Source organism: Pleurodeles waltl, chromosome 4_1, assembly GCF_031143425.1.
Source record: "Pleurodeles waltl isolate 20211129_DDA chromosome 4_1, aPleWal1.hap1.20221129, whole genome shotgun sequence".
NCBI lineage: Eukaryota > Metazoa > Chordata > Amphibia > Caudata > Salamandridae > Pleurodeles > Pleurodeles waltl.
The window spans coordinates 352314298-352332350 of NC_090442.1; the positions used below are offsets into that span (position 1 = coordinate 352314298).

General features: G+C 43.3%; 1 protein-coding gene across 2 annotated transcripts in view; it reads left to right on the forward strand.

The window, feature by feature from the left end:
• Positions 1–18053, forward strand: part of PIK3C2G (phosphatidylinositol-4-phosphate 3-kinase catalytic subunit type 2 gamma) — a 2001768-nt gene that overhangs the window by 1203756 nt on the left and 779959 nt on the right. For both annotated transcript variants that reach the window (XM_069228485.1, XM_069228486.1), the window contains exon 17: positions 9144–9237. In XM_069228485.1, coding sequence (XP_069084586.1) covers positions 9144–9237 — 94 coding nt within the window. The remainder of the gene's footprint in view (positions 1–9143; positions 9238–18053) is intronic.

Consider the following 18053-nt stretch of genomic DNA (forward strand, 5'->3'; position numbering starts at 1 on the left):
TGAATGCATAGTGCATCTCCTAAACTACAGGACCATGAGGCAATGTCTCCAGTGACCCTGTGTGTCTTGTGGTCTGTAATTTTGACAATGTGATTGTTCCTCAAGCAGGTTCATACAGAAATATTCTATAACGTGAATCCTCTTGTAGGGAACATGATGAGAATACAAGGAGATGAATCTCCAGCAAACAAGGATAATTCCTCTTACTTATATGTAGTAAGTGCTTTATTTGTTTGGTGGAGACATGCTCATATTCTTCTGCAACAAGAAGTCATCTCCAAAATCGGTGGGAAATGTGCTTAGGGTGCCTTTTCGTAAGCTGTCCGTCATCCTGAAATAAATGTGGGAAGAAATTGCAATCCATTCATGTAAATGTGACAGGTTTAAAATGGCCAGGCTTCTTGGTCATTTTGCATACTCGTAGTGGTTATAAAGCAGGACCACAAGCTCTGTTCTCAACAGGAAATAACAAGAAAGAACCCAGTAATCACTACATGACATATTGCTCTCAAAAGAGCAATGATGCATACACATTTATCAAGGATTTCTGAGTAATTTCAAGGCGACACTGCAGTGTAAATACACAAGCTTGGCTTTGGCCAAGTGCCAAAGCTGTCCTGGGGACCGCAAGAGGAACCTCAAGCCCCTGCGGTCCCTGCTACCAGCTAAAAATGCTTCTCCCTGCATGCAGTAGCAATCCTTAGATTTTTTTTTTCCTGCCCATTGACACGCAGATGAAAAGTGGGAGAGGGCTTATAGTTTGGCCTTGCTTGGCAGGAGCGGTCACACCTCCTGCCAAACAGCAGCAAACTGCTTTCTCCTGTGGGTGGGCCCCTCAGGAGATAGGAAGCCGTCCGTGAGGGGTGGTGGTCACCAGGGTCATCAGTGACTCCAGGAGGGGGGCCATGTACCCTCCTCCTTTATACTTTAGGGCATTCCCCTGGGAGCTGGTGTTCCATGCAGCTGAAAACAGCCCTTCATTCCTTTTTAAGGCCCAGTAAGGTGGTGGTCTCCTCAACCCTCAAAGGCCAAGGAGGATGGTCCGTGGGCCCCCTCTCCAGTTTCATGTTAAGCCATAGGGGCGTGGAGGTCATCAAGCCTGTTTAGAGCCTGAGGGGAGGGTCTGCAAAAGTAATTCGACAGTCGGTTCAGCTACTGTCTTGAAAGTTTTGGGGTGATCCATCATACGGGGGCCTAGTAAAAAGGTGGGGTCCCAAAAGGCATTTAGACACGATTACAGCGTGAACCACAGAATTACACCAAATTTGGGAGGAAGTTAGATCTTGGTGCACAGATCATGCTTTTTGTGATTTGGTGTAAATCAGTTCAGTTGTTATGAGCCATTAGAGGAAAAATAAATATAGATATCAAGGGCAGCGGAGGCTCCACGGATCCAATAGTCTTGGTCTCCAGTGCTTGTTCTCAATGTAGCCCCCAGGTGGGCCTGGTACTGGGGGCATGCACCTTTTATAAAATTAGGGGGGTACACGTGGTCCCTCTCCAAGGGTTTTCCTATGCCCCGAGGCCACCACCTCCCCGGGGCTGCATAAAAAAATATACCGGGTGGGTTGTGCAGACTCCCCCCCTCCTGCCCCCTAACGGACCCTGGGTACCACCAGCTCCCTGGTGCGTTTTTTTTTTTTTTTAAATGAGAGTGCCGCACAGACCCCTCGGATGGGGCTTTCATATGCCCTGGGGAACACCACCTCCCTGGGGCCAAATGCTTTTTTTGCAACATGGAGGGTCCCCCCTCCCAGGCCATAACCAGCTTTGGGACCACCACATCCCTGGGGCCGGCCGTGCAAAACAAAGAAAGCGGGTCACACGGCCCCTCCTCTTTTGCAACCACTAATGGCCCTGGGGACTATCACCGCGCAGGCCCGGCTCCTGCTATCTGTGAGGTGCCTAGCCTTTGCGAGATAGAGTTTTTTATAGGTAGACATGGACAGTTTATAGCCAGGTCTTGGGATGACTGTTGCAGCTGCAGTTAGGTTTTGAGGACAAGCTGGTGCTACTGTTAGGCCAAGGGGAGCATGATTAAGCAATAATACATATTTTCCTTCATGCACTGGCACAGTGTTGATATAGCATGTCTGCTGGCGACTCATCTAATCAGGGTGGAGGGTGAGGTGCAGGGGTCAAGTCTTTGTACAGCATACTGTTCCTATGCCTCTGTTACTTTGATATGGATTAAACCTGGCACACCATATAATGGCAATCAGGTTGAGATTGACCCAGAGGTTAGGTTTACCATTGTTTAAGATACTTATGATGGTGGACCCCTGGCTATAGCAAACACATGTCTCAATATAGGCCCAGTTGGAATGTCTAGATTATACGCTGCCATAATACAGATGACCAAGCTGGATTTTCAGGTCCGATAGGAGCTTGACTTCAACAAAGAGATATCAGGCCTGACATGGAGCAAGATACTGGCATATTCTTGAACAATATTGAGAAATGCTCGCTTTAAAATGATGAAGTGTAATCTTATTTGCCATACATACCCGGCACCTGCCCAGCTAAAGAGACTATTTCACAGGGTCCTGTACAGCTGTTTGAGATGCCATGCTAATTTGCTATGCTGTATCAGCCTCACATGAATCTGGCAAAGAAGGATGATAGGAGCCCTCCTGGAATTCTGCACCTTCACTCGCAGAGAGAGCTACATCTGTATTCCCCAGGATGTTGCTTTGCTGCCTTAGATGGAGCAGCTAGGCTTGAGACTACCTTCTTTATTCTCCGCTAGATACAGCACAATCACCCTAGCTGATTATATTATCATGTTGACAATGTAGAATTAAGAGAGATCTGTTGTATAATTAGTACAGTTTGATAAATCTTTGTTTTTCATTGAAAAACTCCACATGGTATTTTACTCGCAACCTTATGTACGCACACTCTTCAGGGATGATTAATGAATGATTTGAATATTGTCAATCCCTTTTTCTTCCTTCTGTTTCTTATCATTTTTTCATTCCCTCTTCTTTCCTGTTTAGTTCTCCCTCGGTACTTAATTTTCTGGTTGCGCTGCACGTAGGCATCACAGCATAAGGTCATCGAAAAGAAAATGGACTCTAGTATTCCTTTTCAGCATGTCTACTTCTACCATTTGTGGAATCTTTCATCCCTTGGTTGGAATACCTTATTCCTTATTTGGTAGTATTTGTAATTACGTCTATTTAAAACTTTCAAAATGAAAAATGACGTTAGATTCATTGAATTGTCTAGCGCAAGCCCTTTTCAATGCCGTAGAAATTGCACAAGGCCCTCATATTTGTCTTGCAACTAGTCATAAAATGACAAGGATTTGAGAAACATTGTTTTATAACCAGTTCTTGACACTGATTGAGAATTCACTTCTGAAAGCCATGCAGCTCCCTATCCTTGACATGTAAATCCAGAAAAGGCAGCATGCCTTTGAATATATCTTTGTCTCAGCTGCATACAAGGCCATAATTTTAAGTGATACATTTCTATTTAGCCATCCATACTGGAGTGGTAATCTAAAGTCACAGGTTTTGAATTTTGTATGTCATCCTCATTGTTTTGAGGGTGGTCAAAATGAAACTCGCAGGTTGTAGTGTCTTTTAGAGGTCTCCTGCGGTGGAGAATCTCCCCATGATTGTTTTTTTCTTTATTATTCGTTTTTTTGTTTATCCAAGCATTTTTTTTTAGAACACTCTGGTGCTTACTTGGTATTGTCCTTCTCAGAACTACCCATGTGTGTTACTTGGTCTGGCACCTAAATTATCTTGACCGATACTACTATTGGTCTCTGCGAAATTTTTTGGTAACTGGCATTCCTGATCTACTAGTAGAAATTGTGCAACTTGTTGCTGTATTGCCAAGATGCCTCCTCTTTAATGTTGCCTAAAATAATTGAGGATACAGTGGCAAAATTGCCAATTAATTTAATCCCTAAATCTAGGGCCAGGGCAGTCCATATTAATTTTGAATTTGTTTGAGCAATTGCGGTACAACAGTTAGTGAAGGTGTACCATGTGTTATGGTCTATATATTGCAGCAAAGACTGTAGCCCATTTGTTGCAGTCATCTGTTGACGGTACCATTCAAATCAAGCGCATGGGGAGAGTTCTATGTTTATCTTGGGGTCCCATGTGGGAAAAAACTGCTTCAAGCTGATTTGTTTTTTGTGCAATCCAGAAAGGGATCTCTTCCCGTTTTGGTGGGTACCTTACCTACGATAGCATTTACTGTTCCTGGGTTTGTGGTTCTATGGCTTGAATATTCCTCACTGGTGCTGTAGTGAGTGTGCAATCACAAATTTTGAAAAGAGTCTGTATAGATTAACTAAATTCATATATAAAGGACATATATCAGCTGCTGCCCATGACATATGCCTTGATGCCACTCCTTGTTAGCATCCAAGAGATCCTCCCCTCCCACCCAAAGAAGCTCAGCTAGCAAATAAACTTTGAGACAAACCTTGTCTGCAACCTCTAAAACAGCCAGGAATATAGTGACTCATTTTATCAATAAAGTGCCACTGATGTTGTTTGTGAGGGACAGAAGCACAAGATAGTCTATTCATTGCAACCTAATATAAGGCACCCTTAACAATAAATTTCTCCAGCGTCTCTGCATTCTCATCAGAAATGTGTATCACCTACGCACGCATTATCATCAGTTGGCATACCTGCTTCAAGAACTACATATTACTGTTTGCCAAGATATAAAAAGTGAGTCTTACCCTTAAATTCAACACAGTTTAGATGGGAAGGCCATAGTGTATTTGATTATATTGTCTCTCAATGTTTTTGTAATATTTAGAAATATTTCTGTGCTCTGTAGATAATTGGCATGAACCTCGGGTGTTAGTAAATTCTCACCACAGAATCCTTGTATGGCAGTTCTCTACTTTCTCTTGCCAGTACGAGGATCACATCTCTGTCCGTAACATTGTAAAGGTGGGCTATGATCTACCTAGGAGGGTACCCAAGATGGAACATCCATCTATTTCACTGTGAATTGAGCCAAGAAGAACATAATTTCAAATAGAGTAGTCTGATGGAGTTAAACAAGCATCCCCCTATTACCAGTCTGTTACTCATTTTCCACTACTGTGAGTCCTGCTCCTCTCATAGACCAGCATTAGAACTGCCCTCATATACTTTTGATTGGTAGATTCTGATCAGCAAGGAGTAGCCATGTCATTTTTAGTATGGCCAGAATGGTAATATCAAATCCTGCTTACTGGTGAAGTTGGATTTAATATTACTATTTTAGAAATGCCACATTAAGAAAGTGGATATTTCTTTGCACCTACTACCATCTGTGCCATGCAGCCTGTCTCCAATCCACGTCTGGTCTGTGCTGGGTGACGGCTCCCCTTGTGAATTCCACCCAGACAGCCATAAACACAGGACACTCAGTCACATCTGCATTCATCTGCATACTGAATGGGTCTTCCTAGGCATGAAGAGTGGAGGGGTTCTCTCTTACATTTCAAATGCCAGTGACCTGCCTTCACACAAAAGACTGAAACCCCCCCACAGTGATCCTGGCAGACAGGACTAGGCTGAAAGGGGAACTTGTGCACTTCAAAACCAGTCTTTGAAGTCTCCCCACTTCAAAGGCATTTTTTAGTATATGAACTGGGTCTCTGGCCCCACCAAATCAGACACTTCTGCATCTACATCTGCACTCTGTCAGAGGAGCTGTCTGGGTGCCCAAAGGACTCATCTGTACTGCTTTGCTGAGAAAGACTGTGCCCTCCTGTTGCTCTGCTGCCCTGCTGGCCTCTGACCTTTACTGGAAGGACTCTGCCTTCCCCAAAAGTGCTTTCCAAGAGCTTGGATTGAGCTTGCCTCCCGTTTTGAAGTCTCAGGGATAGCCAAGACTTCACCTACTAGCTTTGAGCTAGTTTTCCGGTTTAATCTACAACAGGAACGACTTCAGCGATGCCAGCATTGACGCTGCAGCCTGCTTCCACTCCGTAGACATTGATGAACACAACAACAGCCGCCTGCAACGCAAGTCCAATGATGCTGCTGCAACACTCCTGACATCACACAGTGTAATCGCGATACTGCAAATTTGACACATCACGTCTTGACCACCGAGAGCCATCAACCCTGCTGGGTCACAAGGAACTGACGCATCACCATTGAAGCCACACCAGCTCCCCCTGCAACTAGATGGAACCAATGCCTCACCTTCCCCTGATTCATTTCCCTGTACCCCATAAGAAACATATCCTGCTCTGGCCTCAGCAACGCCTCATCTCCCCGACTCTGTGCGACATCTTTGCTTCTTCGTTTTCAAAAGATACTATACCTGGGGGTCTGTGTGACTCCATGATCTGCTCCTGTGGTGTTTCGATTATTGGGAATTAGTCTGTCAACGATGCAATGATAGTCCCAGTTGGAGCTATTTTGTTTCTAAGCTCTTTAGTGGGATTTAATCTTGAAAAATTAATAACTTTGCTTGTGTACATTGGATTTTCATCGCTAAGACATTATTTTATTCAGATAAATATTATCTATGTTTCTAAACCTGTGTGCTGTATTTTTATGGTGTATTCACTGTTTACTGTATGAAGAATTGCACAAATACTTTACACATTGCATTCTAAGTTAAGCCTACCTGCTCTGTGCCAAGCTGCCAGAGGGTGAGCACAGAATAATTAGGGTAGTGATGTGACTTGCCCTGACTAGGATTGTGATCCCTAGTTAGACAAGGGTGTATACCTCTGCCAACTAGAGACCCAATTTCTAACAATACCAGTAAATTATACTTTAAATTCTGAAAAGTTTAACCAAGGGTTATTCAGGCCACCACTCCCTGGGTCTTGTAGTATGGGACCCTGTGGCTCTGTGAGGTAGTCCTAACACCACAGCAGGATGATTTTGCCCTGGCATGTGAAACCAATGATCTCATTGGACCCAGGAAGCGCACATGGAAGTGGCTGAATTCAGCAATCTGTTCATATGTGCCAGATGAAATAACAATAGTTTCACACAGTAGGTATACCACGGAGTGCGAGCCAGGGTCTAAGGCATTAGACTTGTATTCAGCAGCAAAAGATTGTCACAAACATTCATACTTTTCGGTATTCATCAATGAGAGACACTATTCCTTTAATGACTGCTTCTGGAACTAGGCCCTGCTCACCTCACCAGTGGACCGTTATCTTCTCCACAGTGTGCCTCACATCCCATCTGGGCAGACCATCAGAGTAAGCACCAGCATTCAGTCTGCCTCCACATTTGCTTACAGCATGCAATGCAAGCCATTCTGTGGACCCTGATCTTGAATACTCAGTCAACACCCCAATTCAGGCACAACCCCAGCAGGACACATAGCTACCAAGCCAGTTTCGCCCACAGGCTTGCTGGACTCTTTTTGAGTACCCTAAATACCCATGCTGCACAGATCCAGGCTGGAGAATCTCCAAGATTGTGCAGGCTGAAATTTCAGGCTCCAGCAGTGCCCAGCATGTTCAGGGATTACCTGGGTATTAGATAATGGTTCAAGGTTCAGGGATGTTAAGACTTATGTGCAATTGTGGCTCGAAGTTCACATTAGAGCTATGGCCCTGGTTCCTGACGCAGATGTGTCCGCTAATCTATGCCACTATTGCATGCATTCGCTTTCCCATCCCACTTTGAAATAATCTGTTTAATTTACCCAGAGATGTTCTCTTTAAAGTTGTTTATGATGTCCATTGTTTCATGTGAGCCTGCATCTCTTTGAAATGTATTTGCATTTTTAAGTATTGGTGTCTTTCAGTTTCCAGTGTTCCTTTCAACTGCAACCCTTTATGCAAGATTGTCAGACCAACATGTCTTTGAGACTGCTGTCCTGGAAACTGTTGCATGTTTTTAGGTATCTGCAGTGGACAGCTTTATCTTGTACACCTCGTGTGATAGAAAATGTTAGATACAAAATATATTGCGAACATACAGTAAGGGAGTTTGGGTTAGCCCTCTTCATTCATTGGTCTGTTCAAAAGACATTCACATTTTGCTTGCACCCACTACAGCATACAGCACGGGCGAATGTCAGCCCTCTTTATCAATGGGCTCTCATGCACTGTGAGTGACAGCATTTTGCCTAGTCACGTTTAAATATCATCTTAAGAAGAGGGGCAATTTGTGTAAGGCCAATGGGCCAATACTTTACATTGCCAGGTTGTTATCTTTAAATTCCTCATGCTTTTTTAAGCTCTATTTAAACTATGTCTTCAGGTTGCGGTTTAAACCACTAGCAGTTGTTCTTTGCATTCATAAGAATTGCACTCTCTTGTGAAAGCTAAAATATGTTTCTATACCTGTGATATGTACACTTTGCTATTAGGAGCTACCAGCACTTATCTATTAAAATTATATACAATGGTTTTGTATCTTTGAAAAAAAATGTTTGATTTTTTTCTCTTTTTATTTTTGTGGTTCACGCTTGCAATATTTATTTTCGTCCGCTAGATAAGACCAGAACTATTGGCTTTGCCACTGCTTGTTTAGATGTTTCAAGGGGACCGAGTAATTCCAATGAATTCGAATGAGCTCTCCCACTTTCGGATAGTGTAGGCAAATCAGGGCTCTAAGTGATATTGTTATATTCTTGCGAAGGTAGTGGGGCAGAAGGTTCTGGCAGGTGAGTGATATAATCAATGATCGTCAGTGCTAACTGTGAGTTCCTTGGCGACGTACAAAATATATCTTACATTACACCAAAGCGTTAACTTAGAGCTTTCACCGTAATTTCTTAGTGATATCATATTAAGAGACACTTTTCTCTAGTTTCCTGATGGATTCTTCCAAGATAAAATAAACCCTCTCGTTAGGGAAACTTTGACTTTGCCATATAGTCGTGGGAGATGGGGAGAAAAGTTTATTTTTGCCATTCCTTAGAATATCCGACGAGTATCAGTAAAAGCTGACAAATAAAAAACAAATAAATATACTGGCACTATTTACAACAGTTTCATATTTCATAATTCGTACATTTGTCTGCTAGTATTGCTGTGTGACAGTTACGTTTTTAAACTCTTCAGCATTACTTTTGTTGAGTTACGAGTCTATATTTTAAGTATTGGAAAATCTGTAATTCGAGATGTATTGCGCTGTATCATCAGAACGAACATTTTCCAAATATCTAATTGCTTCTCTTTGAACTAGTTTCTCAGATCAAGATGTCCGTGAGACTGCTGTCCAGGAAATTGGCAGCCTGTCAGACGAAGACTTATTAGAATGTCTTCCACAGCTCGTTCAGGTACGTATAAAGCAGCCGGTCATTAAAACGTTTTATTCCTGTCGATGTAAGAGATAGATTGAAGCTAATACAAGAAAGGAAAGCAGAACAATTGAGAGAGCAGTAAAGATCTTTAATGAAAAGCCCCGTTGCTCCCCAGACGACGATTTCCTTGCACTTCTGCCATTGTATTTTGATGTCTCAGGCAAACAAGGAATGTTCTAGAGTAACGATTCCTAGAAAAAAGCATGATCGATGTTATTAAACACATCACACAGGAGTTCAGTTGAAATACGAGTTTATCTATCAAAAATTAATTGAAACTATTCTTTTGAAAGAAACGAGACTCATGGAAAAATATCACATGGGATGTACAGTGAGGAGGGAAAAGCAAAGGAGGGGAAATATTTAAATTGTCATATTTTAAATAAATAATATCGAGTTTTTTTTTTTAGCTTTGGTAAAATGAAGCACCTTTTGGTTTGCAACTGGCATTTGTCTACCAACAAAAAAATAGAGGAATCACTCGTGAAGTGAAAAGCTTTATATCCTAAATGTGCCAAACCAAACAACCCCTATGCTTTTCTGTTATCTGGTTGGTCTGTGTGATTATAAATTAAAAGGTATCAACTTGCTATTTCAGCAAGGAACAGTAATCAGCTATATGTTTCATACATTTGTAAATTCAGAAGGACGTAAGATATATAACATGAGTTACATCGTTAGACACTAGGAGGCAGATTCACAAAAGCATTTCGGAGTAGGGGAAGTAATTCTAGATGAGTCCTCCTGCTTGCATTAGTGAATGGCCCCAAAACGTCCAGCTCCCTATAAGTAAAAATGAGGAGAGGGTGCACTCCTTTCTAGTTGCCTTTTTTTGATGTTAATAGTCCCTCAATACTCCTTTTAGGTATTTTGCGACAAATTCCCAATGGAATGTTAGAGCACATAAGAGGAATACTTTTACTCCAAAATGGCTTTGTGATTAGGCTCCTTAGACTTGTATGCACGTTGAAATAAAACATACATCGATGCAGGGTCTACCTAGCTCCATGTACCTCATACAAATAATTATAGCCCTCGGTATGATCTCAGCAGGTTACTCTGCTAAGATCTGCGCTGACGGTCGACAGAAGACTGCCAGCATGAAGAACCCCCCACCGGCCACATAATGATCTACTCGTTGGGCCGGCGAGCGGAAACAGTGTTTTTGTCTGGTGGCTCAGCTGCAAACAGGGCCTGAACATTGATGCCGGCTACAAATGGAGCAGGCACCAAAGTGGCAGTGCAGCGGGTGCAGCAACATCCGTTGCGTATTTCAGTGCCCAAATTACAGGCATTGAAATGCGTGACGGAGCTGTGCATGGGGGCTCCTGAGTCACTCATTCCCCAAGAAAGGCTGGCGGAATGCAACTCATTATCCAGAGGGCAGCACTGCTAGCGACGCTGCCCTGGTGGATCTGAAACACCGCCAGGCTGCCTTTTGGCGGGAGCCTGGCGGTGGTGGCGTTTCCACTGTGGTGGTTAAGCCACGTTCAGAATATGGTGGTCTGGACTGCCATGCTGTTGGCAATGACCACCACCGCTGGTGTGGCGGTCCAGACCGCCATGTTCTTAATGAGGGCCTATGTCTGAAAGTTTTAAAAGCACAAATATCATTGAATACTTCCCAGTAACTTTACATGTAATCCTGGCATCCCTTTGCACAGTAGCATAATGAAACTCTAGGGGACCCACACTGCAAGGAATGGTGAGGGGCCCATTGCAATACGCATACCCTCGAGCCCCCTTTATGTTTGGAAGGCTGGGGGAATCCCTCGCAGTAGGGTGGTTGTCACCCCTGCCTGTACCAGCTATTAAGCGTGAGGTTAATACCACCCTCAGACAGGAAAAACAAACCAGGAAATTCTGTAAACTAGGGCCAGCCCATTCCAACCATGCACCATATGCTGCTAGGTTTACCCAGGATACTTCCATCATACCAAACAAAATTAGGTCCAGAGGATGGGAGTGTGAGCCAGTCATATTAACTGGTACAAGCATGCCAGAACTAAGATTAATGCAGTTTACCTGTAAGTAAACCTAAACATTACTTCTACTTCCTGTGTTCTCGTCCCAGCTTAACTTCAGCACCCAGTGTTTAATAAACCTTCATGATTAATATATACGAGAGCTGAATTTAGAACCCCACTTCCAAAACTCTTTTCATGAGGCTCAACGTCCTGTAGTCTGTAATGTTGACCATAGGTATTAGGAATAGCCTAGGTTGCTGTTCTCCAGGTTTCTTACAGTGGTGTCCCATTGATCTCTGCTGTCCGTACTGCAGTCGGACTTCTCCCTAACCTCCCTTAAAAGGTCTTCTCAAGAGAACAGTTAGTGATTGAAAACACCAAGGAAATAGTAGAGCTGATCCACCTACTAAGTGTCATTGAGGAAGCCTTACTCCCTGGGCCTGAGACACGTGATGTCCCAACAAGAAAATTGTATTTTTCAAATTTAGGTGATGTCTTGAGATAAACTCTCAACCCCCTCTTGAAATCCAGCAAATTGATTCAAGTGTGGAAACCAAAATCTCCTACATACTTTCTAAAACTCCAAAGGTTATATGGTAATTAGTTATGATGGAAACTTGTGGCTCAATAAATCTGCTTTCACATTATCGTCCACTTACGTAAATCACTTTCATAGATAACATCTCTGCATCTGTAAGAAATTAGGTTATTGATTGAGGGTAGTAAAAACCCTTCTTAAGCAGCAACCACAATCTTTGTCAGGGTGAACCACAAAAGTCACTAAATTATATAAATCCATTGCTACCGAGCTGCACAGCTTCGGTTTTCAAATATACCAATGTCAATGCAAAATCTGTTAATATTCAGCAATTATTGTAAAATAAAAGTAAATAGCCCAACATGTTTTAAACATTTAGGGCCTGATTCTAACTTTGGAGGACGGTGTTAAACCGTCCCAAAAGTGGCGGATATACCACCTACCGTATTACGAGTCCATTATATCCTATGGAACTCGTAATACGGTAGGTGGTATATCCGCCACTTTTGGGACGGTTTAACACCGTCCTCCAAAGTTAGAATCAGGCCCTTAATCCTTTATCGTCATTGCGGGGAGTGACCTGTCCGGTCTCATTGTCAATTATCCTTAGTCTACTCACTTTAGGAAACATTTCTCAGCCAGCATTCTTACATTAATACATTAGAAATGTTTCTCACATGTTTGTATATTGATGTATGCACATTTGTTACTAGGCATGCATTGTTTTGTCCTGATGATGATCCCACTATGTTAGGTGGATCTTAATGTTGTTGACCTTAACACACTAACCCTAGTGATTATATTTAATTGTTTATAGGAGCAGTAGTGTCATAGTAACAGTGGAAGTTTGTTTCACTTGCCTTTTGCCTGTATATTTATTTCAGATGTGTTGTAGTGTGGCCCCTGGGGCTGCTACCCCCAATTGATGATTTTTGTCCAATAAATTTAAAAATGTTTATAAGTTGATTGTCCCCAGGGTATTGTTCAGGATTTAATAAGTAAGGGGCCTCTGTTCTTTGGAGCAATATATTGCCTATGGTCCCTATATATCCTTTGGTTCACGTGCATTTATGAAACAACTTAATAAAAGTGGCGTTTTCAGAAATGTCACTGAAAATTCGACTTTACCATTAAGGAGGATTTTAAGACAAAACTTGATATTTCTTTATGTTCCAAATTAAAGGTTAGCACTCGTTTAAAAAAAAAAAAATGTAAATTTTCCACACCCTCACCCACTCTTCCCTTGAGATTTGCAGTGGCTGCTGCTGTACATATGCATTGCCACGATTGCAAATGCGTGTTTTTGTTCTGAGGCTTCATGACGGTGATGGAGGTGTTTATAACTAATAAGAGTGTGCAGGTGTGCATGGGAAACCACCAAAGTGTTAAGAGTACAGTAGAAATATGATACCACCTTTTGGTTCCTGTAATGAAGTGAGCTGCAGCACGATATACTACTTTCAGGGGTGAAAGATGTACTGAGGAATGACCAGTCAACAGTTAGTATACATATTCAAGCTTTGATAAAAGAATAGATTGAAGAAGAGTTTGAGTTCTTCTTCTAAAGCATGTGAACTAATCTCCAGAAGATCAAAAACAAGTAGCCAAGGTCCAATTCTCCCTTCCTCCAAAATGCCCAGATTAAATTATTAGTCAGTGGGTAGTCAATTGGGGGATGGACCAGTTTACCCCAGAGAAAAGAGAATCCAAGAGAATCGAGAACCCACTTTGAGAAAACCATGTATTTCTGAAACAATTTCAATGTAAAGGATCAATAAATGCTTTTGAATTGAACACGCAGATTTAATGTATCATTGTTTGAATACAATTTGACACATCATAATAACTTTGATTTTAACACAATGGTGAAATCAAGAGACAGATTACTGCCATCGGTCACAAAAGGGGTGGTGATGTGAAACAATACAATTTCCTGGAAAAGTGTTGAAGGATAGCAGTCTAAAGGGGTACCAGATATTTTAGAATTCAGCACAGTTTTCCTGCATGTTTCATATTGTTATTTGGGAGATTTAGGAAAAAGGGAATTTAATAACTGCTATAGTGGGTCTGGACTAGGATTTGTTAACGTAGCCACTTCCTCAAAATGTTCTGAATGAGTTTTTAAGATTTTTTGTTAAAAAAATCAGCAATTTCCGTAGCACATGTTTTGAGAGGCAGGAACTGCCCTGTTGTTCATGCCAGAGTAAAAAAGTTCAATATTAATGTCCAAGCCTTGTGGTAATAAAGGAGGCTGAGACACGGTGATTAATACACTAAGCTCTTTTCTCCTTTGCTATAGATTTTTATGACACCTTACACTCCTGAAAAGAGCCTGTCTTTTGTGAATAACAGCCGTGCCTCCAAATCCTTTCCCATTTTATGAGTCTGGCTTGGGTGAGATTTTCCATGAATGAAACTTCATGACACCCGTCAGGAATAACTCTCAACATAGTCTGGGAACAAGCAAGTGTATTCCAGAGAAAATCAACTGTGATGCGTCTTGTAACTGTATCAGTGAAATAAACCAAGCAAATGGTTGAGTACTCCTGATAACCTTTTATACTTAATGTTGGACTTTTTCCTTATCCAGTGAAGACACTTTAGGCTATGGGAAGCCGATGCTAAGCGTGGAAGTGCCAAAATCATACGAGCTGCATTATTCTGAATTAGTTGCAATTTTCTCAAAGAGCTCTCATCCATATCCAACAACAGAGAGTTGCAGTAATCAAATCTGGACATGATCAATGCTAACATAACCATGACTCTTTCCTCCTGCTTCAGGAACTGTAAGATTTTTCTCAGGATTTTCAGGGTCCAATAGCTAGATTTGACTAAAGCACTAACCTGAGGTTTAAAACTTAATGAGTCATCAAAGATCACTCCTAAATTTCTAGTAGCCCCGCATGGGACCGGTAATTGCCCACATTCATCCGGCCACCATCGCGTACTCCACAGTTTCTTACTGCAGCCATACAAGACAATCTCCTTCTTGTTTGTATTAAGCTTAAGCCAATTCTGTCTCATCCACCGATTAATATCCTGCATACAACTATTAAACTGATCTGCCACTTCCTCCCAATTGCTCTTAGACACTGGAATGATAAGTTGAGTGTCATCAGCATAAGAGGATGGGATAAAACCATATGATCAGATAAGTCTTGCCAGGGGGGCCACATAGACATTAAAAAGCGTTGGACTCAACGCCGAGCCCTGGGGTACACCACATGGCAGATGAAAAGTCACTGTTAGAAAGTGGACATTTTCTTGCTTTAACCATTCTGTGACTCTGCCTGTTTGTGGATTCCCTTTCTGGGTCTGTTTGACAGTTGGGCTGTTTGCACCTCTCTCTAGACAGTGACACAAAGGGAGCTGGTGTGGAGCCTGCATATCCTGATGAGCCATCTGTGCTAGGAGGGAGGAGAGGAGTGATCACTTACACCTGAAAGGGCTGTGCCTGCACTCACACCATGCATTCTCCAACCCCCTGGTGTGTGCCTGGGGCGTGGCCTGGGCAAGGCAGGATTTCACAAACAAGAAACTAAGCCTACTTCAGAGGCCAAAATGGGTATAAGAAGAGCACACAAAACCACAGACTTTAGATCACTTCTGGACATCAAGAGGAACCTCTGCCTGGAGAGGAGCTGAGGAGAAGTGCTGCCCTGCCTGTGAATGTGCTTTGTGGAGCTATCCTGCAGTTGCTGCTTCTGCCTGTGCAAGGGGACAAAGACTGGACTTTTTTCTGCATTCCTGCTTGTGAAGAAATCTCCAAGGGCTTGCCCTCAGCTTGCCTCCTGTTGTTGAAGTCTCAGGGCCATCAAAGACTTCTCCTGCCTGGACCTGGACTCTCTGATGAGACTCCTGCCCTGCCAAGTGGTACCTATCTAGTTCCTGGGGCATTGACAGGTGAAGCTGGCAGACCAAGATTGAAAATTATCGGCTCACCTTCCGAGACGTGGCTGTGAAATGATGCGACTCCGGCTTTGTGGCAGAAATCAATGCTCCACCTGCATCACAGCTGGAAGATGGACGCACGCAGCTGGAGAAATGACGCGCAACACCCGCTGACGGAGGCTGATAACGTCGCAACCCACATAGCGCAGTTTTGCTGCTACCGGGCAGCAGGATTTTCAACGCAAACTTCGCTGAGCGTGGAAAAACGGCGCAAAGCCTGCCCGGACCCGAGTCTTTTCCTCGGACTGACGCATCGCTCTCCTGTGGAGAGGAAAAATGACACACGCCGACCCGACCGGAAGAGGAGAACAATGCACGGTCTCGCTTGCGGTTGAGAAATCGACGGATCGCTAGCCTTTTCCGTTGCACACTCGCCCGTGCGTGTTATTTTGATACTACCCAGGTACCTTACAATGCTAACAGTGTTATTAATGTTTTCTCAAGGATTTAAGGCTCTTTTGCTTTTAAAATGTATAACTTGACTTGTGTATGTTAGATTTGTGTTGTTTTGGTCTTATTTTGTTTAGATAAATATTTCCTATTTTTCTAAAACTATGTTGTGTCATTTTGTAGTGTTTTCACTGATTTACTGTGTGTGTTGGTATAAATACTTTACACCTAGACTCTGAAGTTAAGCCTGCCTGCTCCTGCCAAGCTACCAAGGGGGTGAGTGGGGTTAGCTGAGGGTGATTCTCCTTTAACCTGACTAGAGTGAATGTCCTTGCATGCACAGGGGGTAACCTGACTGCCAACCCAAGACCCCAACACTTAATAATTTTCAAATATGTCTCTTTGCCAAAGCACAAGGACACTGTTTTGTCGGGGAATGTCTTTGAATGAAATGATCTGACCAAATCCAAGGGAGGACAGGAGATGTAGATGAAAATAAATCACTGTTTTATCCATGAAAGTAAATCTAATGTAGGGCCTTGAGCTTTACATTGAATTAGTTGGAGCATGCCTAATTCAAACATGTTTGATTAAAGTCTCCATTATTGTGAGATTATGATGAGCTGGCTTCAAAGATGCTAGATACACATTATATAGATTTTGAACTTCCATATCACTGTAAGGGGCTCAGTGAATAATCACAACATATTCAAGCTGCCTGGGAGATAAAATTAGTTCAATCAATCAATATTTGTAAAGCGCAGCTACAAACCTGTGAAAGTCTCAAGGGGATGGGGGGAAGAGGATGGGCCTCATCCGAAGAGCCATGTCTTGAGGTTCTTCCTGAAGATGGTGAGTGACATACTTTGTCTGAGGTGAAGGGGGAGGTTGTTCCAGCTCTTTGCTGCAGTGTAGGTGAAAGATCGTCCTCCGGTGGTGGTTTTGCGGATGCGAGGGACAGTGGCCAGGGCCATCTGGGCAGAGCAGAGGGATCTGGCGGGGGTGTGGAAGGAGACGCGGTGGTTCAGGTAGGCTGGTCCTGCATTGTGTATGGCCTTGTACTTGTGGGTAAGAAGCTTGAAGGTGATTCGCTTATCAACTGGTAGCCAGTAGAGGGTCCTCAGGTGTTGGGAGATGTGTTCTCGGCGAGGGAGGTCCGGAATGAGTCTGGCAGCGGCATTCTGGATGAGCTGAAGTTTTTTGATGTTCCTACGTGAGGTGCTGGCGTAGAGAGCGTTGCCGTAGTCGAGCTTGCTCGTGACTAAGGCATGGATAACTGTCCTGCAACAGTCGGCTGGGATCCATCTGAAGATCTTCCGAAGTTTGCAGAGTGTGTGCCAGGATGAGGAGCTGACAGAGTTTACCTGGTGGGTCATGGATAGGGAATAGTCGTGAATGATTCCTAAAGTTAAGGGCGTGCTCGGTCGGTACAGAGGGGCGCTGAGGCATGTGGGCCACCATGAGTCATCCCAAGCTGATGTGTTGTTTCCGAAGATTATGAGCTCTGTCTTGTTGGAGTTGAGCTTGAGGCAGCTTTCTCTCATCCAGGTGGCAATGGCTTCCATTCCTGCGTGAAAGTTCCTTTTGGCCGTGTCAGGGTCTTCGGTAAGGGAAATGATGAATTGTGTTTCATCATCATATGACACAATGTTCATACCGTGGCATCTGACAATGGCACCAAGAGGGGCCATGTATACGTTGAACGGTGTGGGACTCAGTGAGGATCCTTGGGACTCCGCAGTTGACTCCTGTGGGTCTGAAATTGTAGGGCGGGGGTCTGACCCTCTGTGTCCTCCTGGAGAGGAAGGAGTGGATCCATTCCAGGGCTCTTCCACTGATTCCTGTGTCGTGGAGTCTAGTGAGCAGTCCTGTGGGAGAATGTATCGAAAGCTCATGAGAGGTCGAGGAGCATGAGTGCTGCATGAGTGCTGCAGTTCGTCCATGGT